Source organism: Micromys minutus (genome assembly GCF_963924665.1).
Source record: "Micromys minutus genome assembly, chromosome: 25".
NCBI lineage: Eukaryota > Metazoa > Chordata > Mammalia > Rodentia > Muridae > Micromys > Micromys minutus.
This window is the reverse complement of record NC_137960.1, coordinates 3,867,286-3,893,260: the sequence shown is the minus strand read 5'-3', so window position 1 is coordinate 3,893,260 and position 25,975 is coordinate 3,867,286. Positions and strand designations below refer to the sequence as shown.

The following is a 25,975-nucleotide window of genomic DNA, read 5'->3' as shown; positions in this document are numbered from 1 at the left end:
GCCCAGGTCCAGAGGAACAGCCACTTGAGAAATAAGCCTGCTTCACTGACAGGCCATTGTGAGAAAAAAAGGGCATCTTTAGAGAGGATGAAATATGCAATGGGAGAGGAGACTGAGCAGAGGGACTGGCAAGGACCGGCTTCAGCATGAGAGGGGTTCCTGAGAGAACGGGTGATTGGGAGCCATGAAAAAAAAGTTGTTAGGTCCAAGCTGGTGGTCTAGGTTCCATTGAGATAGCTTTCTAGACTGCATTCTCTCTCTCTCTCTCTCTCTCTCTCTCTCTCTCTCTCTCTCTCTCTCTCTCTCTCTCTGTGTGTGTGTGTGTGTGTTCTGCTATGCTCTGCTCTAGACAGCTTTTTCTTGCTAATCTAAAAACTCTCTAGCTGAGACAGCTCTCTCTGATAGTAAAAAGTCTAAAAGCTGTGTAGATAGTTCATGGCTCTTCTGACCAAAGTCAGAATGGCTGCTATAAGAAATTAATTATTGGATGTTTTGACTGAGTTAGAAATCCTATTAGAAAAAAATTCTTTTTTTTTTTCTTTTTTTCCAATTTTATTAGATATTCTCTGTATTTACATTTCAAATGTTAAGAAAAAAAAATCTTGAAGAGCCGCTTCTGCCCTTCAGAGATCTCTGGATAGCTCTTAATATTGTAAGAGAATTCAGAGATCTGTCTGCCTCTAGTAAACAAGACAATAAGCTAGTTGGGTGGGACCCTGTCCTGAAGTCACCATTTCCACCAAGCCTGGGTCTAACCTTGTTCTGTCCTAGGCTGACCCTGAACTCATGAATCCATCTGTCTTTGTAAGCATAAACAAAAACCTTAGCTGGATGTGATTACCACGCCCTAAATCTCTTTATGTCCTTCCTTAGTAATTTTCTAGCAAGTTGGCTCACAGCTCAGCTGCTTTTGTTCCTTTAGATTTGTGAAGCTCCTCCTATAATTTATATCACATCTTTATTTTTCAAGGTTGAGAAATTATATATATATATATATTTTTTTTTATTTTTTAAGAGAAATTATATATTTTTTTTTGAACTCCTGTATTTAGAGCTCTTTCCCATAGCCTTAAGGGCTGTCCTGAAGGTCCTGCTGTTTACCATTTTGCTGAGACATTAGCCACACCCTTGACTCCTGGACTTGTGCTGGTTCTCATTATCATGGAGTTATTAAAGGGGGAGAGCTATCCTTGAAAGGAAACAGTCCTGCACTGCTTGTGCTAGTTTCAGAAAATACGGACATTATTACACAAAGAAGCCTTACACTCACAGCAGCCATCCACACTCCTGGAGGCTCACACTGCGGGAAGTGGGGCGGGGTGCATCCCAAGGGCAGGAACCCTGTCCCTCTGCTCTGTCCCCACCAAGGCTACACCAGGCTGGGCAAGGGACTAAGAAGGCCCCAGGATGAAGTCTTAGGGAAGCTATAAATCAAAGGGAACTCTAAAATTCTGAAGAGTTCCCACAAGAACCATCAATAATGCATAGTTTTAGTTTGTTTTTAAAGATCTATTTTCTGTGTATGTGTGAATGCCTGTATATAGCACCACACGTATGCAGTGCCTACAGAATCCAGAAGGTGTTAGACCCCTGGAACTGCAGTTACAGGTGGTGGTGAGCCACCACATATGGGTGCTAGGGACTGGACTGGGGTCCTCTGCAAGACTAGTAAGTGTTCTTAACTGCTGAGCCTTCTCTCCACTGCCCGTTGACAGGGTTTCATATAGTCTAGGCTAGCCTCAAACTTGCTATGTAGCCAAGGATGGCCTTGAGTTACTGATCTTCCTGCCTCTGTCTTCTCAGTGTTTGGATTACTGTCACTACCTGCTAATTTGTAATCAATTGTTTCATACATACTGGGCAAATTGTTTCTAAATTGTATTTTGTTGGGTTGGAGAGATGGCTCAGTGGTTAAGAGCACTGACTGCTCTTCCAGAGGTCCTGAGTTCAATTCCCAGTAACCACATGGTGGCTCACAACCATCTGCAGTGGGATCTTGGCGCCCTCTTCTGGTGAGTCTGAAGACAGCTACAGTGGACTCATACATTAAATCTTTGGAAAAAAAAGTTTTAAAAATTGTATTTTGTTGCTACTGATAACATCCAGCGCTTCCTGGTCACTGGTCACCTGTGCACTGTCAGGTGCTCTAATCCCTGAGTCATCTTTCCAGCCAGACTTTCAAAAATTGTAATTTATTGATGTTTTGGCTGCATGTATATATTGGCTGTGTGAAGGAACTGGAGCCACAGACAGTTGTGAGCTGTCATGTAGTTGCTGGGAATTGAACCAGCGTCCTCTGGAAGAGCAGCCGCTGAACCATCTCTCCAGCTCCTTCATTTAGTTTTTGAAAAGCTTTTGATGTGTGTGGACATATATGTCACAGAGCACATGTAACGTGGAAGACAGTTTGTGGGAGCTGGTTCTCTCCTTTCATTATGTGGGTGCCAGGGATCTATCTCAGGTTGTCAGGCTCCGTGGCCAGTGCCTTTTTAAACTGACACATCTCTTGAACCCTTCTAGACTATTAATGAGTATACTGCATACAACATGATTAAAGGTAATGGAGGCCAGTCAGATGGCCCAGTAGGGTCATTTGCAGCAAGGTCCTGTGTAGTGGGAGAAAAAGGATGCCTTTAAGTTGCCCTTTGACCTCACAGAAGCAATCACGGCGCACACACCTGTCCTCACACACGAATAAATTTGTAAATTTATTTGTAAATCTGGAGTATCCTGACAGAATTTTCTAAACGTACATGATAATGGTGCCCGTTTTGGTGCAGGAACACTGTAGCCCACTTTCAAGTCCTCCAAGAGGGGCATCCCAATGTACAGTCAGTGCCAGAAACGATATTGTGTTGTACACATTCTGTCTCTCCTTTTCTGCTTCTCCTGTTTAAGAGGATGACTTCCTTCCTGTTTTATTTTCTTTTGCAGTGCTGGCGTTCGTACCCAGTCCTCGAGCATGCCAGGCAAGGGGTCTGGCCCTGAGCTTCACTCCTGGGTAGCTTTTGCCTTTTTTTTGCACAAATGGCTGCAGGATGCACATACGTCCTGACAGCTACCCACTGACCGCAAACGCCCCGCCCCACTCCTGATCGCCGGCAGCTAAGGCTGACCATCTGCGGCGCGGCACAGCAGACCAGCGCTGTGACCCTCCCCGTCATCAGAGCGCCGCGACCTTGGATCAGGCTGATCCGCTCACCCGGTGACCTTGGGCGAGCCTCTGCTCTCTGCTCAGCGGCGCCTCGGACCGTGGGGTCTCGGGTGGTGCCCACGCGCCGCGCCTCACCCGGCTTCCGCCGCCCCCAGTCCTACGCTGAGTGCGTAGCGGCCGCGCCAGCTCCCGCGGCCTTCAGTGCGGACTCTCTTTTGCGCCGGGCGGGATTCCCGAACGCCGCCTGCGCTGCGCACGCGCGGCTGGCCCGCGGGCCCGCGTGCCCTTACGCGGCTGACGCAGCGCGTCCAAAATGGCGGCGCGGTCGTCGTCGGGGGCGGCGGCGGTAGAGGGGGCGGCGGCGGTGGCGACGGCGGCCGTGACGGCGGCGCGGGGTCTGGGCCGGGGGCAATGAGGCTGTCCCGCCGCGGAGCCGTGTAGCGGACACACAGACCCTCCTCCGCGCCCTCTCGACCGAGCCTGGGGCGCGCGCGCGCGCGGCCGTCCGCAGCAGGCTCCCCTCCCTCGACTCCGAGGCCCCGCACCGCACCCCCCCCCAACCCGGGCCCGGAGGATGATGAAGCTCAAGTCGAACCAGACCCGCACCTACGACGGCGACGGCTACAAGAAGCGGGCCGCGTGCCTCTGCTTCCGCAACGAGAGCGAGGAGGAGGTGAGGCCCCGGTTGGGGGTCGCGGACGCCCGGTGGGGTTTCCTGAGGAGAAGGGGGATGGGGAGGGGAGTAGAGAGAGCCAGAGGCAGGGGGATGCTGGCCGCCGTTCACCCGGGCAGCGGCTCGGCCCTGGGCAGCTCTGCACACGTGCACGGGGCGCAGGCCGGCCTTTGTGGCGGAGCGGAGGGCCGCTCCCTCCCGCAGGCTTGCGGCTGGCCGAGGGGAGGTGGCTGCGGGCGAGCCCTGGCAGCGACAAGCCGGGGCGAGCCGTTTGATTCTAACGTTGAGCTGATGAGTCCTTGTGGTGGAGCCTGTGAAGAAGGGGCATTGGACGCGGTTGTTGTTGTTATTGACTGGGAAACTTCACGAACATCAAAAGCTGTATTTAGGAAGATCTTTATCCCTACGTTTCTCTGCTGTTGCCCAATAGGATGTCTCGTAGGGTGTGCTAGGATAATGGAAAAATTTAGAGTCTTGTTTCTTTTTCCTTAAAGGACTTAAGAAAAAAATTCGGCTTCACAAAGCCGTTTCTGTGGTGATGAGGGGAGATTCAGGAAAGGCGCATGGTTTGTAAATCCACAAAGAATTGCTGCTTTGGAAATTCATAAAATGCCTGTGGGGACACAGGGCCGTCGTGTGCATGGTGGTAAGATGGCAGTTAGCTTGAAAACAATGAAGGGTAGTGAAACAGTGTTTTATCCCGGCCCTCGGTGGGGGGCCGGGGGGGGGAAGCCTGCTGTACAAGTGCATCGTGTTGAAATGGGCGACAAGAACTTGACCCGTTAGTTATGAAAAGCGCTGATAAAAGGGGACGGATGGACTGCCAGGAATCACAGTCCGGAGATATTTAGGAGGAGGAGGGAATTTAAATGAATTGACGGCCTGAAGGAAATCAGTGAAAGCATTCATTGTGCTGTTGAAGGAGTTTTGGAAATGTATATTTTGTTACTTTTCCTTCATTACAAAGGTCCCCAAAAGATGCACTTTGTAAGCAAGGTCATGTAGTAAATGGTGAGCAGGCTTTAGAATACTGGAGGGAAAACTGTCAGCGGTGCAGGCCCTTCTAGAAGCTTTGTTCTCTTCTTTATCGTATGGGAAGTCAGATGGAATCTGGGCTGTTAACGGGAGGAAAGCTAATTAGCATAATGCCAGGCCTCCCTGCAGTACTGTGGTTAGGTCTGCGCATGTTCTAAGTAGAAGGGTGTGTGATTTAGTCATACGAATACAGCAAGACCTTTTGTTTTAAAAAGATCATCCTAGAGGTGAAAATGTGTTTTATAAATACTGGAAAGTTGAGATCCTTAACAAAGGAACAACTGATTTTCCTTTTTGGTTAAAAGTTTTGGCCACTTTGATGTTGTTGCTTGCTTTCGTGTTTTGGCCATGCGCAGGTCAGACCAGGCATAGAATTTGAATTTTTAGGAGCTTAAGATTTTAAAGCATTTGCTCCGTGGTGGAGTTGCCTTTACAGAATTTCTTTTTGTATATTGGTTAATGAGCAAAACCATCATGTTAATCTTGAATGATAGATTCAGTGCATGTCAGAGTTTGGTAAGGACAAGAATGTTACCAGTTGGACTTGTTCTGTTCAGTGAAACACACAGGCTTTAAATGAAGAGCCCACTAAGGTGCCGTGTCTGTTAGGTGGGATATGCAGGTCAACCCAGAGGGGATTTTGGACCACAAAATAATCTCTAAGGTACTGTTTAACTCTGAGATTATATAATTGTGTTGGAAGGGAAGTGATGTGTTAGTTCCAGGGAAACGTCTATGTTCTCAGTAGATGTGCCAGACATTGAAGTGTTGGCTGCTACCGTTGTGGGGAAAGAAAATTCTCACTGACGAGCGCATTCAGTCTGAAATTTTTTAATGGACACTATGGCTTTAATAAAAACAGACTCATTTACAGAACTTTACTAGCAGAATGCAACAGTAATGTAAGTGTAAACGGGACCTTGGTTTTTAAATGTAAGTAGCCATTGTTAAGAAGCATGCATACATTGTGAAGAAAGAGATTAAAACATTAAAAAACAATAATGACTAAAAGTCACCTAGCACCAGGAAACTGACATAGTTCCACGCCAAGCAGTGAGAGCTTCAGAACCCACCCAGGTCTGGACACCAGTCCTTAGCACAGTTACTGAGCTCTCATTGATGCTGAGGGTCTCTGCAGTCAGGGGAAAAAGATGGGAGCAAGCTCGGAGGGGAAGACACAGGAAAGCATCCCGAGCTACAAAGTGCCGGTGACGTCTTTCTTCCAAACTTGTTTTTTTCCTGCTGGTAAATTGAAATTAACGGGAAAAAGTCCCCTGCTTATGGGTACTGCTAGCTGCCCTAACGTTTCTGTAAATGGGCACTGGTGACAGCTGACATAGTTGCCGAGGTGCTGTGACATGGTACCCTCAGCAGCTGTTCCTCCCACAAGTGGAGTTTCATGCATGCACAGACTCTGTTGTCTTTAGTCCCTGTCTCTCTCTCAATCCTGTCATGGTGGACCTTACTTAATTCAACAAGAGACTCCAGTTCTCCAGTGTGTGTGTGTGTGTGGGGGGGTGCGCTTTAGAAACACTGAATGTGTGTTACGAAAGAAACCGCTGCTTAGTTGCTTAGTTACATGCACAGCAGACCTGGGAACTGACCAGCTACTGTAGGACTTGGCACATAGATACCTACTTCCTAGTGTGTTCCAATTTTTATCCCATTTAGAGGCAAGACCTAAGAACAGTTCATTCATTATATGGGTGGCACAGTAAAGAAAGTTAACTTATAATTCATTACTTCTTTTTGTTTGTTTTGTTTTGATTGATTTGGGTTGATAGTTGTTTTGGAAGTCACATTGGAGCCCTGGGCTGGCCTCGAACTCCTGATCTTCCTGTCTCCACGTCTTAAGTGCTGGGAATACTGCTCAGCGGCAACACTTAGGTACTTCTTTTTCCTCTCCTTCAGAGCTGAGTGGACCCAGAGCCCCTTGCATGCTATGCAACTGCTCTGCCACTAAGCTACACCCACAGCCCACAGCTCTGTTTGATTTTGCTTCTTCTTTTTTTTTTTTTTTTTAAGATTTATTTATTTTTATATATGTGAGTACACAGTCACTGTCTTCAGACACACCAGAACTCATTACAGATGGCTGTAAGCCATCATGTGGTTGCTGGGATTTGAACTCAGGACCTCTGGAAGAGCAGTCAGTGCTCTTAACCACTGAGCCATCTCTCCAGTCCTACATCTCTGCTTTTAGATTGAAATTTTGGCTCTACAAAAATTAGCAAATATACAAATATACTTTTATAGTTTTTGAATCAGCCACATCCTTCAGAAGTTGAGTAATGCAGATCAGATCATCTTTGTCACATTCAGCTCTGACTCCTAAGTTGTCCCAGGGAGCTAGTTCTTCATCTGCCTTGGATGAGAGCAGGAGGATTTGAGTGTGCTCTCTACTCTCCAGTGGGAGGACTGAGGACAGTGAGGGACGCTGACCTCTGAGACACGTGATTGATGCTGGGTACATACCAGGTGACATTCCAGTGCCTGGCAGAGTCAGGGCAGCCAGCACCTAAAGGTCAGTGTTAGTTCTGTGAGTCTTAACATGCTTAACTGGTTTGTGTGTGACTACTGGGGGCCTGTGTCTGCCGTGGCCTTGAGTAAATAATACTCGGTTTTTACCCTCTTGGGGGAGTGAGGGCTTCTTTGCTGCTAGGTAGGCCAGGCTAGTTGGCCTCACACTCAGGGATCCTCCTGTCTCCACTTCCCATGACTGTAGGAGGCTTGCAGATGCAGGCCACCTATCTGGCTTTCTATGAGTTTGAGGGATCTTTGGCACCTCAAATGCTTTTCTCCAAGGACTCTCTAGCCTTTAGTTCCTTAAAAGAGAGTTTACCACCCAAGGCCTTTCCGTGGTGAGTGCAGACTTACCTGGTGGGTTGCTGTTTGGTATTTTCTCAGGCTCTAGAGCTCACCAAGTCGATAGGGAGTGGACTGATTCTGCAGATCCTCAGTGGGTACAGACTCTGGTGGCCTGAATGTTTGTCTCTGAAATCCCCCAGAGATAGGTAGGACGTCACTGCAGACCACACCTTCCAACAAGTTCCAAAGAGGGCAGTAAAACACCAGTGCAGTCCCTAGGTGATGATAACAGGGCTTCAGCCAGCTCAGGCTGGTGTGGGCCAGCTCAGGCTGATGTGGGCCAGCTCAGGCTGGTGGGAAGCTGTGTGCTGGGTGTCCTGCCTGGTGTCCAGCATGACATTGTTCTAAGGTCACAGTGGGGGCTTTTCTCTATTATCACACACAATATGGGTGTGATCTTAGTCATACTGTGTGTTCTTTCTTGTTTTATTGGGTTTGTCTTTCTTCTTCACAGTCTTCACTATGTTGTCTAAGATGGCCTCTTAACTCAGTGGGGAGACCAGGATGGGCTTTCACTCTCATTTCTCCTGCTTCACCCAGCCTTCCAACTACTGAAATTGATTGCAGGCACTCACTACAACAGCTGCCCTTTAAAACTCCTCCTTGCCCTAGCCCCGCTTTCTGTTTAGATGAGTCTTGTTTCTCAATCACAAGTTACACATCTCTTGTGTGCAACACGTCTTTCTTCACCAGCTGGTTGGTACAAGTTAGAAGGGTCTTTCTTTCGAAGTACTTCCTTTTGAGATACTTTTGCAGTGCAGGCTGTCCTGGAACTCACTCTGTAGACCAGGCTGGCCTGGAACTCAGAGATCTGCTTGTCTCTGCCACCAGTGTTGGGATTAAAGGTGTGTGCCACTATGCCCAGCTAGAATTCATTTATTTTATCATTTCTATTTCTACAGAGAGATACTGACTGACTCTTGTGTGTATGTGTGTGTTTACATGTGTGGAGGCCACAGGTCCTGTTACAGTTGTTGTTCACCTTATATTTTGTTGTTTGTTTTTGAGACTCATTGGCCTGGAGCTCACTGAGTTAAGCTGGCCTGTTAGAGAGCCCCCTGTGCCCACTTTCTCAGTGCTAGGGTTAGAGTCATGTACACATCCTGTTTACAAAAGAGAAAACTCTGGGTTCTGGGTATTAAACTCAGGTCCTTATGGCTGTTCATTACCAGTTAAGCTATCTCCCTCGGCACACATTTGTGTGTGTACACATATCTCTCTCTCCATACATATAAAACCACATACACATATGTGCCTGCACATATATATATATACATATATATATGTGTGTGTATATATGTATATAGTGAGTGTGTATGTCTAAGTGTGAATGTGTGTGAGAGAGTGTGAGAGAGAGTGTGAGTGAATGTGTGTGAGTGTGAGAGTGTATGAGTGTGTAAGAAAGAATGTATGTATGTAGCTCAGATCACCAAATTCTATCTTCAAACCCTCTTGCCTCTAGATAAATTTACAGGAGTGCATCACCAGAACCAGCTTAAAATAAATTTTTTGAGAACTTTCCTATGGATTAGTTCCTGGGGAAGCTTACAAAGCCAACTGCTCTCCACAGGTGTCTGGGTGTCTGTGGGCCCCGCCCACAGTGATGCTCTCTGTCCGCTGCTCCTGCTGTGGTTTTCCCTCCCCTCCCCCTCCTGCACCAGCACAGGGTCTCACAGTGTATCTCTGGCTGGGCTAAAACTTTTTAGGCCAGGCTGGCCCCATACTCATAGAGATCCTCCTGCCTCTATTTCTCCGTGCTAAGATGAAAGGTGTGAGCCACTTTGCCTGGCCACCATCACTTCCTGTCTCACTTGACTGTTCTCAGAAGTGGTTACTGTGTCCCCGTGAAGAAAGGGCAGGAGATGGCCAAGCCGTGCCCAGTGCTTAGGTCCCAGCACTCATGAGGCAGCTCACAGCCTCCTGTACCTATGGCTCAGGGATCAGACTCCCTCTCTGGCTCTGGAGGTGTGCAGTACACACACAAAATAGAGGAAAAGCCCTATACGCCCGCCATGTCTCTTTTCCCCTTGTTGGCGAACTATCTATTCTCACATCTCCCCCTCTCTGCCACCCTCTCCTGAGCTCTGTACGGTCAGGGGCTTTTCTCCAACATTACTGCAACCGTTCTTGCAGATAGTCCTAAATGTTTTAAATCCGGTAACCAATTCAACATTCTCATGTTATGGGATCTTTTATCTCGTCTCTTCTGATTCTTTTTCCTTTTTCTTTCTTTTCTTCTTCTTTTTTTAAATTTTCTGTCCTGTTTGAGACAGGTGTGCCCAGCCCAGGCTGGCTTGGAACTCAGCTTTGTAGCTGAGCATGATCTTGAGTGTGGACCCTCCTCTCCCACCACATCCAGCTCTTCTCCCTCCCTTCCTGTGACCCTTTCCTTCACATCCTTCTGTGGTGTCTCCACCTCTGGTCCTGCTCATGGATTCCTTCAGTTTTCTGACTTGGTTGCAGGAGTGAGGCTCAGTCCTGAGCCTCCTTCAAGCAGTTGAGGCGTCACGTTGATACTTGCAGAAGCCTGTTTTTAGCTCTGAACTCTCCTGAAGTCAGGACTGACTGCCTGCCTGTGCTCCATGTTTCCATTTGGGAACCTAATAGACACCTCACGTTTCAGGTGCTCACATAGTTTCCTTTTATCTTTTTCACAGGATTTCACTCTGTAGTCCAGACTGTTTTGGAACTTGTGATCCTCCTGCCTCAGCCTCTCAAGTTCTAGGATTATAGGCATGCCTAATGAATTCTGCTTTTTTTGTATTTAAAGTGGGGGCGGGTGGGTTGGAGATTGAATTTAGGGCCCCATGCATGGTGCTGAGCATTCACTTCTTCACTGAGCTGTATACAACTTCAGCCCTCAAACTGAAATTTTAAATCCCCAACAACAGCCAGGCACACAAACCTGCCTCTCATGGCAAAATCAGACCCATATGTTCACTGAGGAAGAGAGGCCTCCTGTGCTGTGTGACTCAGGCTGGACATCTTGGATGCCCTGGCCTTCCCTTACTCCATGCTCACATTTGATCTGGCTGGCATTCCATCTGCAGCCATCTCTCCCTGACCTTCACTCTGTGCCCTCGCCCAGCCCGTTCTTGCTTCTCTCCTGGACGGTTGCCAGGGTAGCTGGCCTCCCTGCTCTGTCCTCCCTCCCATGTTACCCTCTCCATCCCAGCTGTTAGAATGATTCTCTAACCAGAAGTCAGATCATGTTCCTTGCATGCCTGCTAGGCCCATGCCTCAGCGGTGGCCTGTTCCTTCTCTCCCCTCTGTTCTCCAGCTACTTGGCCTCAGTGTTCTTTCTCTCTCTCAAGTTATCAGCCTCACTCCCTCAGGTTGGACCTGGACCGTCGGTTAAGCATTTTAAAGCTGGGTCATGATAGCGCACACCTTTGATCCCAGCACTTAGCAGAGCAGGTGAATCTGAGTCTTAGGCCAGCCTTGTCTACAGAGTGAGTTCCAGGACAGCAGGGCTACAGAGAAACCCTGTCTCTAAAAACTCAGAGACGCATTATTAAATAACACTGGCCTGCGGTCACTGCTAGTGTGTCCTGCCGGTTCTTCCATCTTTCTGTATGCTCAGGCGTCAGTGAGGTGTTTGGTACTGTTGAGGAGCAGCCCAGAGGGGTTTTTGGGTTCTTCATGTTGTAAACTTTTTGTGGGGGCGTGGGGAGAAAGGGGTTCTTTACATTTGTATTTTCATTATGTTGAGTTATATGTGTTTATATATATACAGGTTTGTTCACGAGTGCAGGTGCTCACAGAGCACAGGTGGCAGCTCCCTCTAGAGCTGCGGGTGTCTGGGCTATAGGTGTCTGTGAGCTGCAGGATGTGGGTGCTAGAAATCAAACTTGGGTCTCTGGAAGAGCAGTGCGTGCTCATAAGTGCTGAGCCGCCTCTAGCCCCAGGGTGGAGAGGTTTAGAGAAGGCCTTGCTTCATCAAAGTCTGTCCTGCCCTCAACCTCACCTTGTAGCCCAGGCTGGGCTTGCACCTGTTAGTTCTCCTGTCTTGAGCATCCTGAGTGCCACCAGGGAGGATTTATGGGAATTGACACATAATGTACTAGACCGTAAGCCTGCTCTTTCAGTGCTTGAGTCCAGAGGGTTCTTTTTCTGCTGACATTCTGGACTATTTTTTGTTTTGCTTTGTTTTCGAGACAAGGTTTCTCTGTAGCCCGGGCTGTCCTGGAACTCACTTTGTAGAACAGGCTGGCCTTGAATTGAACTCACAGAGATCTAATGCCTCTGCCTCCCAAGTGTTAGGATTAAAGGCATGAACCACCAACTGTCCGAAAGGAAACTCTTTTTTTAAAAATACGTATTTCTTATTGTGTGGGGTATGGACATGTGCGTGCATACCAGGGCAACTGTCATGAGTTTGTTCTCTCCATGATGGACCTAGGGGTTGAACTCAGCAGCTAGCTTAGTGTGTGACTTAATGTGAACTCTGGCCGTGTGCTCTTCCCTGGGTATTTATGTGCTTATTAAATGCTTTCCTTTGCTGCCGATTGCCGAGGTGACTCAGCTGCTGGACTCGTATTTGGTCACTTGAGGGGCTGAGCCCAGCTCAGCTTGTATAGACGCTGCACTGTTTCTCTCCAGAGGTTTGTACAGGGTGAAGCAGGTGAGGTGGGCATACACACCGTCACTCACTTGGGAGGTGGAAGCAGGAGGGTCAGGAATTTAGAGTCACTTAGACTGTCCGTAATAGAGCGCCTCAAGAGCAAAGAGTAAACAAAACCCCAAGGATAGGAGATGTTTAGAAAAATAATCCAGAAGGATTGTAGGTGCAACTGTTTCAGCCGGTCATGCAGCTGCACGCCTTTATCCCAGTGTTTGGGAGGCAGAGATGGGGATCCAAGTTGGAGGCCAGACTGTAGTATTCCTAGGACACTGTCTGAGATTTTCTTTCCGACCAGCACTGCAAGGTTTTTTTTTTTCCTCAAAAAGGAATAATTTTTGTTGTGGAAAATTATACCATGGTATCTAGAAAGAACTAGAACATATGAATTCCTGTCTGTTTGCAAGGTACAGGTTACTATGAAATAGAGTGCTGTGGACAGGGGTTTGGAAGAACCTGAGGATCAGTTGGAATGTGGGTGGGGTGGTGTCAGGAGTGTGTGGTGCAGGTGTAGACACTTGGCTGTGTTGGGTTAGTCTAAAGAGAAGCATACCTGGTGAGCCAGGCTGGACCACTGGGGCAACCATCTCAGAAAGTTGTCCCTCGTTTCCAAACACAGACATGGCTCTTGTGTAGGCACACTTGTGTGCATGCTTGGATCAGCATAAAGAAAATTAAACTATAATAAAATGAGACTATTGTAAGTAGAAAGTCTTAGGCTAGCCAGGCCATGGAGATTCACAGGTCTGGATACCTAGTTCTTAGAAGCCTGCTTGTCTCAAAGTGTTGATGGTAAAGAACACTCCTGTGAGAGAACAGGAAATGAACTTTCTACAAAAAGAAGAGAAGACGCTCTAAAGAAAGGATTGGCTGGGGATATACACATAAATGTCCCTCTTCCCACAGCCACAGACACTTCTAAAGTCACCCACAGAACAACCCTCAAGAAACACCATTCTGTGCTCTGACTTGATGCCTCACTGGATGCACACTGCTGCAGAGGTTCTGTGCTAGGAGCCTGCAGCCAGAGGAAGCTAAGCAGATACTCATGCAAACCTGTCCTCCAAACTCAGTACTCAGTGTCTCCTTTAAAACTGTCCTAAAACCCAAGAATGTGCAGATCCTAGGGACAAGGAAAATGGAAATTCAGAAAGTATTAGTTTTGGAGGAAATGTATCTAGAACTTGGGATTTTGTCAGGCCAGGTTGAATAGTGATGTTAGTTGTGACGTGGATGAAGCTAGGGTTGTGCTCAGGCTTTAGAGAGGGCTGGAGAGCCAGCCACACACAGGAGGAAAATAGAGTGAGGCATGGCAGAGGGTTTGTTTGACTGGCTTACATGGGGCTGGTGAGTCTACAGTGGCTGTCCTTACACTGGGGAAGTAGATTGTAGCAGCGTAGGAGAGCTGAGGACTGGTAGGCGCATGCTCTGAAGCTCTACCTCAGCAATCCCAGTCCAGAGCCGGAAGCCTGGATGCTCCCCAGATGTGGCTGGTGCTGAGCCTCAGAGGACTCAACTGCTCAGGAGAAGGCACCCACACCTCTGCTGCTTTTCCTGAGACCCCTTTCTATCTGGGTTGTTCTTGGAAGGTCTTTCAGCCTCAGTTAATCATCTTTGGATGCTGCGTGCCACAGAGGTGTGTCTTCTAGGTGATTCTGAGTCCTTTCAAGATGATGGTTTTAAACCAGGCATGGTGGCACACACCTTTAGTCACAGCTGTGGGAGCTGGAGACTAGGAACTGATTTTAGAGCATGGTATGAGATCAGGAGTTGGAAGTTGACTAAGAATTTCTGTTCCTCCCTCTTTCCCTTTCTTTGTGTAGTCCTGGCTGGATTGAACTCTGAGACATACTATCTTCTGCCTCCCTAGTGCTGGGATGGGGTGAGGCAGAACACCTGGAAGCTCTTCCTATTCCTGAGGCTCTGAGACACTTGACTGAAGACACTTTTGCCTTTCGGGGTTGTGGTGGGGACTCAGGAAAGGTCAGCTTTGTTGCTGTGGATACGCTGGGACAGAACTGTCCAGAGCTAGGGATAAATGCTGGGTAGAGCTTTGGGGACTACTGTGACCGACAGGGAAGTTAAGTCCACTCCCACACTGCAGAATGAGGCGGCACATGGCTAGAAAGCTTCAGTGTCAACACCACTGACGGGAAATCCTCATTCTAACTACAACATAGATTCCACTGTGCCTTATGGAGAGAGGAAAGATCTGCTGGTCTGTACCCTTTATTTTGAAAGGAGTTCTTTTTGGACAGGGATGTCTGAGGTTAGACAGTCTTTAAATCTGTCAGCCTGCAGGTAGTGTTATCTGTGGCCTATCCAAGCACTTCCGTGATAGGAAACCAACACTGATTGGTGCTGCTTCTGGTAAAATAATGCACACAAGGCAGGACATGCCTTTTCTTAGGGTAGATCCACAAAAGGATCTCAACAAGTAAAATGGAAAAGGCTTGAACAAATATATTTCTAAGGTCGACTCTACGCCAGTGTTCACCACGGGGGGGGGGGGGGAGGGCAGCAACCCAAGCGCAGCGCACGCGGCTCCGGCAGCAGAAGCTGTGCTGATCGCGTATCCTAGCAGCCGCATGTGTGAATGCATTTGTCAGAAACGGCTATTTTGGGTAAGCCTCTAAATAGGGTGAAGTCCACTTACTGTCAGTTTTCCATGATAAAGGTGTTTCATGTTTGCTACAGCAAATTGTTTGTTATTAACATTTTTATTTTATATGCATGGCTATTTTGCCTACATGTATATTTGTGCACTCTATTTGTGCCTGGTGCCCTGGGAGGTCAGAAGAGGGTGACAGATTCCCTCGGAATCATAGTTGCAAACAGCTGTGAGCCACAGTGTGGGTCCTAAGAACCAAACCCAGGTGTTTGGCTAGAGCAGCCAGGGTTCTTAACTTCGACCTTTCTCTCACCCTATTTTTTTGTTTTTGAGACCTGATAAAACTATGCAGCTCTCACTGGCCAGAACTCATTGTGTAGAGTGGACTGGCCTTAAGCCTGCAGAGATCCTTCTGGAGTACTGGCTCAGAAAATACACACTAGATGTGGCTCACTTGAGCTCTAAAATACCTCCTGTGTGTGGCTTGTCCTCTGCGGCATTGCACGGTGCCCTGTTCGTCAGTCAGTGCTGCTCAGTCTCTAGATGATGTCCTCGGTGCACAGGGAGGCCACCCTTCCTCAGAGAATGACCTAAGTGTGTGTTCATGATGCCTATCATAGTTGTTTTTTCTAGTCTAAATTCTGTACATGCTTTTATTGACTTGTAAGAATGATTTACAGGGCCAGAGAGATGGCTCAGAAGTTAAGAGCCTTGGCTGCTTTTACAGAGGATCTGGGTTCAATTCCCAGCAACCACAGGCTTACAGTCATCTGTAACTCATGCCCTCTTCTGGTCTCCAAGAGCACCAGGCACACATGTAGGCGAAAGAGCCATATATATACAATGTTTAAAAAGAAATTGATTTACCTGTTCCCTGGAGTTTGCTATGGTGACTTAGTTCTGTGACCAGAGCTCAAGAGGCTGCGTCAAAAGCACGGCTGTGAGTGTGAGCGTGTGAGCTGCTCTGCGTGGCCGTGAGTTCCAGCCAGTGCTGCGCAGTGACGTGCTGCCTCTTAATTAATAAAGGAATAGACATTTAACAAATAACTTCATTCTTCTCTGCTGTCGGTAACATTTTTACACCACAAAATACGATAGTGTTGCTAATCACAATAATTACTGTTTTTCCCATCTCACAAAGTGTGCATTTGTAAAAAAATTTATGTGACACTTAACAAGTCATCTTTGAGAATTACTGTTCTTTGGACTGGAAATGGAGCTTAGGCAGTAGAAATGCTTGCCTATCATACACAAAACCCTGGGTTGGATCCCAGCACCTTGTAAAGAAATTGGGCCTAGTGCACACCTGTAATTCAGCACCTGGGAGGTAGGAGCAGGAGGGTCCATAACCCAGGGCTCTTGGCTATAACTAGCTTGAGATGCTTGAGACCCTGTCTCGACATCATAAAGTTACTATTCCGTTTACCATGTTAGACATGGTGGGTATGGGAGTTTGAAAGGGAATGGACCCCCATAGACTCATGGGTTTAAATGCTTTGCCCATAGGGAGTGGCACTGTTAGGAGGTGTGGCCTTGTTGGAGGAAGTGTGTCACTGTGGGGGAGGGATTTGAGGTCTCCTGTGTTCAAGCTATGCCTAGTGTGGCACACAGTCTCCTGCTGCCTTGGATGGAGAGTTAGAACTCTGAGCTTCTCCTATACTGTGTCTGCCTGCACACCACCATGTTCCTGCCATAGTGAGCATGGACTGACCCTCTGAACCTGTGAGCCAGCCCCAGTCAAATGTCACTTTCTAAGAGTTGCCATGGTCCTGGTGCCTCCACACAGCAATGAAACCCAAAGACACTCTCTGTAAACCCCACCCCTCAATTACCTGGCAGTAGCCAGGTATGCTCCGCCCCAGTGACCTGACACTATAAAGGGGGATGCTTGCCCCCTCCTCTCTCTCTCTTGCCTCTCTTGCCTCTCTAGGCCTTTTGGCCTCTTGCAGCCTTACTCTCCCACCCCTACCCCTCCTCTTCCCCTTCCCTTTCCCCCTCCCTCCCCGTGCTCCTCTACACTCTCTCTCTCTCTCTCTCTCTCTCTCTCTCTCTCTCCCCCCCCCCCCCGCCTCTACCACACTCTTAACTCCCCCATGACCTGAATAAACTCTATTCTGTACTATACCGTCATGTGGCTGGTCCCTCAGGGGGAAGGGATTCCCAACATGGGCCCCTCAGAGGCATCTCCCTTGCCCTTAGGCCTCGCCACACCTCCATGGGCAATATGCCCCCCCACTCTCTTCATCCTTTTCCCTAACATTGGTGCCGAAACCCGGGACGTCATCTTTTCACAACATTGGTGCCCCGTGACTTTTCCTTTCATTGGTGCCCCGTCATCTATTTCTTTCACCCTTTGTCAGAAGGATTTAGAAAAGATAAACAAAAATAACTGTTGTATACTTTCTGCCCCTTTCTGTCAGTGCTGGAAAGAAGTCTGTTCTCACTGGATCTCCGGGCAGTGTGTGCTAAGAGAGAGTGTAAGACATCACCTACCTTCCAGTACTGCTTACTGAGTGGAGGCTGTTAAAGATGTCAGAGAGGACCTGGTATAGATGTTTCCCTGGTAGAAAACCAGTGACAGGTTGGAGAGGTGGCTCAGTGGTTAAGAGCACTGACTGCTCTTCCGGAGGTCCTGAGTTCAAATCCCAGCAACCACATGACAGCTCACAACCATCTGTAATAAGATCTGATGTCCTCTCTGGTGTCTGAAGACAGCTACAGTGCACTTATATATAATAAATAAATCTTTAAAAAAGAGAAAGGAAATCAGTGACAGTCTCAGAGATTGTCCCTGTGGCCTCAGTACCTGCAGAGTGTGGGGACTTGTTTGTAGAATTTCAGAGCAATTGACCATGTTCTTTGAAGACACAGGAAAGTGGTTATAGACTGACTCCTCAGTGTTGGGAATTGAACGAAGTGGCTATGCAGGCTTGGGGTCATGGATTGAATATGCTTGGCCCAGGGAGAGGCACAGTTTGGAGGTGTGGCCTGAATCTCTAAACCTGTAAACCAGCCCCAATCAAATGCTGTTCTTATACCAGTTGCCTTGGTCATGGTGTCTGTTCACAGCAGTAAAACCCTAAGATACTTGGCATATGCTCTAACCACTGAATTACTAAGCTCAGATCATTAGTAGACATTAAAAAAGTAGTGTGGCTGTGGTGGTGCACGCCTTTAACCCAGCACTCAGGAGGCAGACAGGAAATCTCCAAGTTCAAGGCCAGCCTGGTCTACAGAGCAAGTTCCAGGACAGCTAGTGATAAACAGTAAGACCCTATCTTAAAAAAAGAAAAAGAAAAAATAACGTATTGTTTATTTTTGTTTTTTGAGATCCACCTGCCTTTGCTTCATGTGCCTGGCAATTTTTAAAATAATATTTAAGCGTCCATGGAGAGCAGAGGTGTAGGGTCCCCTGTAGTTGTGAGCTGTCCAGTATGGAACTAGGGTCTCTGCAATAGCAGACACTGCTCTTCGGCTGATGCTTGTCTTGATTCTCCCTCCTTTTCACAAAGTACCAAGCACATGTGTGCTCACCTGTTCTGTTTTACGTGCTGAGTACCTAGAGTTGCTCAGAGCACCAGCAACCCTGTGTTGTCAGTGTTGGGTCACTGCTGCACTGCAGAGAGAAGCTTCTCTGTCTCCGCTCATGCTGCAGCACTGTGGTCTAGAAGAGCTGACAGCACAGCTTGTCTTCCTTCAGCTGAGCCATTTAATGTGGGTTCTGAGACTCAAGATTTTGTTTCTACATAGTTAATTCACTAAACTCTCTCTGGCCTTTTTTTCTCTCTCCTTCCTCCCTCCCTCCTTCCCTCCCTCCCTCCCTTCCTCCCTTCCTTCCTTCCGACATTTCTCTCACTGGCCTGGAATGAGGCAAGACTGGATAGTCTGGGAGCACCTGCTGTCTCCTCAGCTCTGAGATTACAAACACTGGCTACTGTGCATTTTAATTTTTAAAGACTTAGTGTTTTGCCTGCAGATGTATCTGTGTACCACGCATACCTGGTGCCTGTAGAGACCAGAAGATGGCATTGGATCCCATGAAACTGGAGTTACAGTTATCAGCTGTCATGTGGTTGCTGGGAATAGAACCTGGGTCCCTGGAAGAGCAGCCAGTGCTCTTAACCACCGAGCTATCTCCCCAACTATGTTCTTTTTTTCCCTTTTCTTTTCTTTTTTCTATTCTTTTCTTTCTTCCTTTTTTTTGGGGGGGGGGCGGAAGTCTTAGAGTTTAAATTTAGGTCTTCAGACTTGCATGACAAGGGCTGTTTCCAGTTAAGTCATTTCACAGCATAATATAGATATATTAGCATATCAAGATTTCTTTTGGAAGTCTTAGACACCAATAGATTATTCAACAACCTTTAGTTTTGTCTTGAGATAGCTCTGGCTGTCCTGGGCCTCTCTGTAGACCAGGCTAGCCTAGAACACATAGAGATCTAGCTACTTCTGCCTCCCAAGTGCTAGGATCAAAGGCCTGCACTACCACACCTGGCAGTAAATAATTTTTGAAAGCATTGGCTTTTGTTGGGCCCTTCTGAACAAAACCAAGGCCTCTGCTTGCAGATAACCAAGCTCAGAAACATTGTCACAGACCGAGGTAGCTTCATTTAGAAAAAGACCAGACCACCAGACCAGGAGCATTTAATAGATGTGTTTATAGGCCTGCTGCAGGGCATGGTAATTAGCCAAATGTCCTTGTCAGTGTGGCCTGGAAAGGAAACCAGCAGTCGGGTCTCAGTGGGGTAGTGCGGGCTGGGCTGCCGAGGGTGTGGGAAATCCAGGACTCCGGGTCAGACTCTTTCTGAATGTAATGGTTTTATTGGTGGTTTGGAAGCCTCACATCATGTACGTTACTGCACTTGCCTCCTAGTCCTCACACGCCCGCCTCTCCTCCATGGCCTCTACCCACTCGAGAATAAAGAAAAAAGGTCCATTTTATGCTGTGCATAAGCTCACTGGAGCAGGCTTAAACTCCTGTGTCCAGTGCCCTGGAGCCCCAGCCCTCCACCTGTACTCCTGCCAGACTGCACCTCGGCATCACTTGCAGTTTCTTAGGAGTTAGCCTTGATGGCTTTCTCTCCAGGCTGGGTGACAGAAGGGTGTCCTGTAGCTGGAGTGGGGTGGATGGAGGTCGGAGCTCCCAGTCATCAGTAGGCTGCAGGAATACCTTCAGTGCCCTTCACAGTCTAGTGGGAGGTTGGATCCTAGGCCTCCCTCCACATGGTTCCCAGCTCTGCATGGACCATGAGCATCCACTTGGTCTCCGGTGGCAGTGCCGACTGCTGGTACCAACAAGGTTTTCTGCCAAAGCACAGCCTCCAGGAGAGATACAGACTATGGTGGTCTTTTGAGAAGGTCCTAATGGACCATTCTTCTTCTCCAACATCTTGTCACTGTTCAGAGCTAGGGAAATAGTGCAGCCGGGCAGCTTGTTTGGGGGCTGGATCCACTCTAGGTTACTGCTCGCCATTCTTCCTGCCCTACTGGAAAATAACCTGCTTCTTTATCAACCTTCTCTCCTGTTACACTGTGGCGCTTCCAGGTCCATGGCCACACACCACTCCTTCCACGTACCACTCCTCCCCACACACCACTCCTTCCACGTACCACTCCTCCCCACACACCACTCCTCCCCACACACCACTCCTCCCCACACACCACTCCTTCCACATACCACTCCTCCCCACGTACCACTCCTCCCCACACACCACTCCTCCCCACACACCACTCCTTCCACGTACCACTCCTCCTCACATACCACTCCTTCCCACACACCACTCCTTCCACATACCACTCCTCCCCACACACCACTCCTCCCCACACACCACTCCTTCCACGTACCACTCCTCCCCACACACCACTCCTCCCCACACACCACTCCTTCCACGTACCACTCCTCCCCACACACCACTCCTCCCCACACACCACTCCTCCCCACACACCACTCCTCCCCACGTACCACTCCTTCCACGTACCACTCCTCCCCACGTACCACTCCTCCCCACACACCACTCCTCCCCACACACCACTCCTTCCACGTACCACTCCTCCCCACGTACCACTCCTCCCCACACACCACTCCTCCCCACACACCACTCCTCCCCACGTACCACTCCTCCCCACACACCACTCCTCCCCACACACCACTCCTTCCACGTACCACTCCTCCCCACACACCACTCCTTCCACGTACCACTCCTCCCCACACACCACTCCTCCCCACACACCACTCCTCCCCACACACCACTCCTCCCCACGTACCACTCCTCCTCACACACCACTCCTTCCACATACCACTCCTCCCCACACACCACTCCTCCTCACATACCACTCCTCCCCACACACCACTCCTCCCCACACACCACTCCTCCCCACACACCACTCCTCCCCACGTACCACTCCTCCCCACGTACCACTCCTCCCCACACACCACTCCTTCCACATACCACTCCTCCCCACGTACCACTCCTTCCACGTACCACTCCTCCCCAGGCATCACTCTCCTCCATCTTTCTTGCCTCTCATTTCCTCTTCATTAGCTGTAGTGCATTGGAAGCTTCTGTGTGTCACCCGCAAACCCTTTTGCCCAGACTGCTTTCCACGCCAATGCTCGTCACAGTGAGTTGTTGGTCTGGTTTTTATCTGTGAGTGTGTCCGAGCATCAGCACAGCTGGTGGTTGGGCTCAGGGGCTGAATCCTTTAGAGCTAGAGCACAGCAAATGCACCAAAGAAACGAAAATGAAGTTATATTTGTCTTATTTATTTTCATGGTGCCAGGAGTACATTAGGACTTCACACTTGCTAGGCAGTTTAAAACTAGATGGTTGTTTGAGGGGGCACTTATATTTTATTTATTTGGTAAAGCATGATAGTACAAATTTCCTAATTTATTTAAAACGATTCAAAATTGTGGCAAAATCTTTTGCACAATATACAATTTTTATCTGAACAGCTCTGCAGCCTTCATTACACATTTATGTAGCCGTCATCCATTTCCAGCTGCAGGACACCTTCTGTGACCCAGGAAGGAACCTTGTAACCTCTCAGTAAGTCTCCATTCCTTAATTCCAGAGGCTTGGGCAGCTGCCTTTCTCTCTGAATTTGACTGTTAGAGATTCCCCTCAGAAGTGGACTCAGGCAACTTTGCCTTTCCAGTGGACTCCTGCGGGCAGAGTAGCCTCCAGGCTTCTTCATGTCACGGGGTCAGAGTCTCTGCGCTCTAAAGCTTACACTCCAGCACCTCGATTATCTTTGCCAGTTTGAAAGTCTGGAAATCACTTGTCAACATTGGGCCCTGCCCATCCTTTAATGACTGATTTGATGTGAGTGTTGAGTGTTTCATGTGCACTTTTACAATTACACTTGGCCAAACAGAGCACCAAGACTCTGCCGTGGTTATCTGAAGGCTGGTGACTTTACAGGGGAGACATGCTGGAGAGGTAGGTGGCTGCTCTTGCAGAGGAGCTGGTTTTGATACCCCCTACTCCCTGTGGTGGTTCGAAGTCACCCATAATCACAGTTCCAGGGATCTGATGCCCACTTTCAGGATCCAAGTACATACACAGTGCACGTTCACCTACAAAGCACAGAGGGACCAGCAGTTTGGAGCTTCACAGCTCTTCCAGAGAGCCAGAGTTGGTTTTCTAGCACCCATAGCTAGGGGGAGGGGGGGGGCATTTACCACCCAGCACCGGTGATTCCAGCTCCAGGGAATTTGATGTTCTTTTCTGGCCTCTGAGAATACATATGCACAAAACTATTCCCTACATAGAACACATACATATGCATAATTAAAAATAATAAGAAATTTCAAAGTACAGAAGGGAAACAACTTGGTGAACTTGAGTTGGAAAGCGGAAGTGATTTGGGAGATTTTACAGTGCTAAGGAACAGGTGTGAGTAGATGGCAGAAGAGAGCAGGACTTTTAGCAAGTCCTTCAAGTTCAGTTGTAACTATGGTAATCTGCCAGGCTGTGGGGGCCCACTCCTTTGATGCCAGCACTCAGGAGGCAGAGGCAGGCAGATCTCAGCGTCAGACCAGCCTGTTCTGTGAAGCAAAGGCTACACAGAGAAACCCTGTCTTGAAAACCAAAACAAAACAAATACCTACAATAATTTGAAATAATGTTTGTCATCCAGCTTGAATTTTTTGTTTTAGTATTTTATTTATTGAGCAGGCACGGTGTGTACACCTTCCCTCCCAGTGCTCGGGAGGCACTCGGGTGGAGCTTCCCGAGTTTGGATTTAGTCTGTCTATATCTCAAATCCCAGACCAGCCAGGGAGAAAGCTTACAGAAATGTTACTATTATTGTTGTTGTTGTTGTGTGTGTGTGTGTGTGTACATGGTGTGTGTGCCACAGTGCTCAGTTTCTCGTTCTTCTCTGTGCCGTTGCAGTCAGTTTTACTGTCCTTACCTTCCGTGCTGTGGGAAACTGGATTACAGATAGGCACCTCCGTGTCCTGCTTTTTATGTGGGTTCCCAGGATCTGACTCACACAGTCAAGCTTGTTCAGCAAGTACTGGTTTATCTTTCTTTGCCAGTTAGGCTGTCTCACCAGCTCTCTCTCTCCCTTAATTCTTGATGTCCAGTCAAAGTAGGTTACAGGGTACTGTCCAGCAGTCATTTCTGAAGGCTGTTGGGTGGATTAGTTTCACCTGGACATGTAAAAGTTGTAAGTATGCCGTTACTAAAAATATGCTGCTCAGACCTCTCCCGTGTATGTACTGAATGCATCTATTTTAGGGCCCTATCGAACTGCCAAGATGCCCTAATCTCCCGCAGCTGCTGCACATGCTCCTTACCCCTAAGTGACAAGTCTGCTTCCTTCTCTCTGTCGAAGCTGACACACAGGGTAGCTGTGTTCCAGTACTGCAGGTGCATGAGGAAATCTGCTGTCCTCCTTCCCTGTGGCTGTTGGGTCTTTTGTGTAGCTGCTTCCTCTGGTGGAAGTGTTTAAATGCCAGTAGGTGAGGAGGGTCAGTAAGTAGCGAACACTTGGGAAAGGTGAGGTAACAGCTGTGGCTGCCTTCAACCTCAGGTCTGCCTGCCTCTGCCTCCCCACTAAAGGCAGGAACATTGTATCTTTGTAGTAGTGGTGTGTGGCCCTGGAGGACTCTGGAACTTAGTGAACTCTGGTGAGTGTAGCCTCTCTGCTCACAGGCCTGAGGGAAATAACTTCTGGGAGGAAAGGTTGACTTTGCTGATGGTTTCCGAGAGGTTTCAGGCTGTCCCAGCAGTGGGGCAGGGGCTGTCTATCCTGAGGAGTGTTGGCCCTCACACACCTTGACTCAGGAAGCAGAGAATACAGGAAGTAGAGACAGGTTAGAGCTTGAAAGGCCTGTCCTTTTTGAGTTACTGCTGAAGGCCAGGCCCCAGTTGGAACCTAAAGGCCCTCCCAGTCTTTGATTTGGAAATCCAAAGCCAGGGACCAAGCCAGGGCCTGTGGAGGGGATTTCAGACTCAGCACGGGCTCTGCAGCTATCTCTATAATGCAGATGCATTTAGTGCCTCCTGAATAGTCTCAGGTCCTAAAATGCTGTTCTAAAGTCTGCTTTCAGCTGGAGGATGAAGCTCTGTAGCAGAGCTGCTGCCTTGCGCACTTGGTCCCTGAGGGCTGAAAGCAAAACCAAGGAGCTGAGAGTGCCTGCTGAGGCTCCAGGCAACATAAAAGAGTCACAGACTTTCTGTGTTGCCAGTGTGAACCAGGGATTGTCAGAAATGTTGGACCTGGCAGAGCCACTCAGATCCTGTAGTTCAGGGTCCAGCATCTGGGGTGTGTAGTGGCAGTCCCACCCCCTTGGCTTTGGCACTTTGAGCCTGTGTAGCCTGGACCTGCTTCACTTGGTGCCTGCAGCTTCCTTCCCTCAGCAACATCTCACATTGCTAGCATCCACAGCAGCCTAAGCTCTGCACTGTGACTGTAGTGATAGTGTGTTCACAGCCTCACTCAGCCTTAGGACCCCAAGGAGCTAACACTACAGTACGTTGCCTGGCCACAGTATGAGCTTTTTTCGCTTTCAGTCTTCAATCTTGAGTACCTGCAGACTAGCACTATGTGGTCAGTATTGAGTTCCGTCAGCTGGAGATGTAGCTGGGTCATTGTGGGCTAGCTTCAGTGTCCTCTGAGAACCTATAGAATGACATTTTCCTAGGCCAACCCACATCAGTGTGCCCCTTTGGCTCTCAATGATTGAGACAGGGTCTTAACATGTTAGCTGAAGGCTGGTCTGGAACTTGCTGTATAGTTCATGTTGCCTTCAGATTTGAAATGAGCTTGCTTCAGCCTCCTTTGCACTAGAGTTATGGCAGGCACCACTATCTTTGAAATTGGTTGTATTTTATACCCTGGGCCTTCATTGGGAGATCCCACCTTTTAAACATTTTCTGTTGTCCCAGACAAAAAAATGGGGAGGGTTGCTTCATATAGAGCTTGAAACGCTTACTCCCACGCAGGACCAAAACTATAGATCTACAGACTGAGTGTATTGCCTGGAATCTCCTCTGTGGCGTGCTCCTCGACCAGCGAGGAAAGACGACCACCACCAGAGGATTCTTCTCAGATCACGCTTTATGGGAGCCTCTTGATTGAAGGGGAGAGCAGGAAGCGAGGGGCCCCAAACTACCCTAGCTGTCCGCTTATACTGGGAGAAGCGCATACGGGGCTTGCCATGATTGGTTGTCACCAGTCTGCTGACACCAGAGGCCTCGGGATTGGCCGGAGATAGGTTATATACTGCGCATGAGCAGGGTGCAGCGCCTTAGCTGACAAGAGCATTACTATATATGGAGTTGTTTACCTCAAACCGTGAGGGAGCCAGCACCATCTTGTAATGGCGTCCGCATTCGGCTCCCCACACTCCTCTGCTAAATAAATTAGTCTCTCTCTCTCTCTCTCTTTTTTTGTCTGTGCTGGAGTGGTGTTGAAACAAGATTTCATGTAGCCTGGGCCAGGCTGGTCTCCAGCTTCCCCTGTAGCTAAGGACAATCATGACCTTGACCATGATCCTCCTGC

The 25,975-nt window shown here is 48.5% G+C and overlaps 1 protein-coding gene across 2 annotated transcripts in view; it reads left to right on the top strand.

Moving 5' to 3' along the window:
* Positions 1–2,833: 2,833 nt before the first annotated feature.
* The window catches only part of NUDT3 (nudix hydrolase 3), a 51,789-nt gene continuing 28,647 nt past the window's right edge, over positions 2,834–25,975 (top strand). The window contains exon 1 of one of the 2 annotated variants that reach the window (XM_080938175.1): positions 2,834–3,827. In XM_080938175.1, the coding sequence (XP_080794301.1) occupies positions 3,729–3,827 (99 nt within the window). In that variant the 5' untranslated portion in view covers positions 2,834–3,728. The remainder of the gene's footprint in view (positions 3,828–25,975) is intronic. The other variant, XM_080938176.1, reaches the window with a different exon arrangement.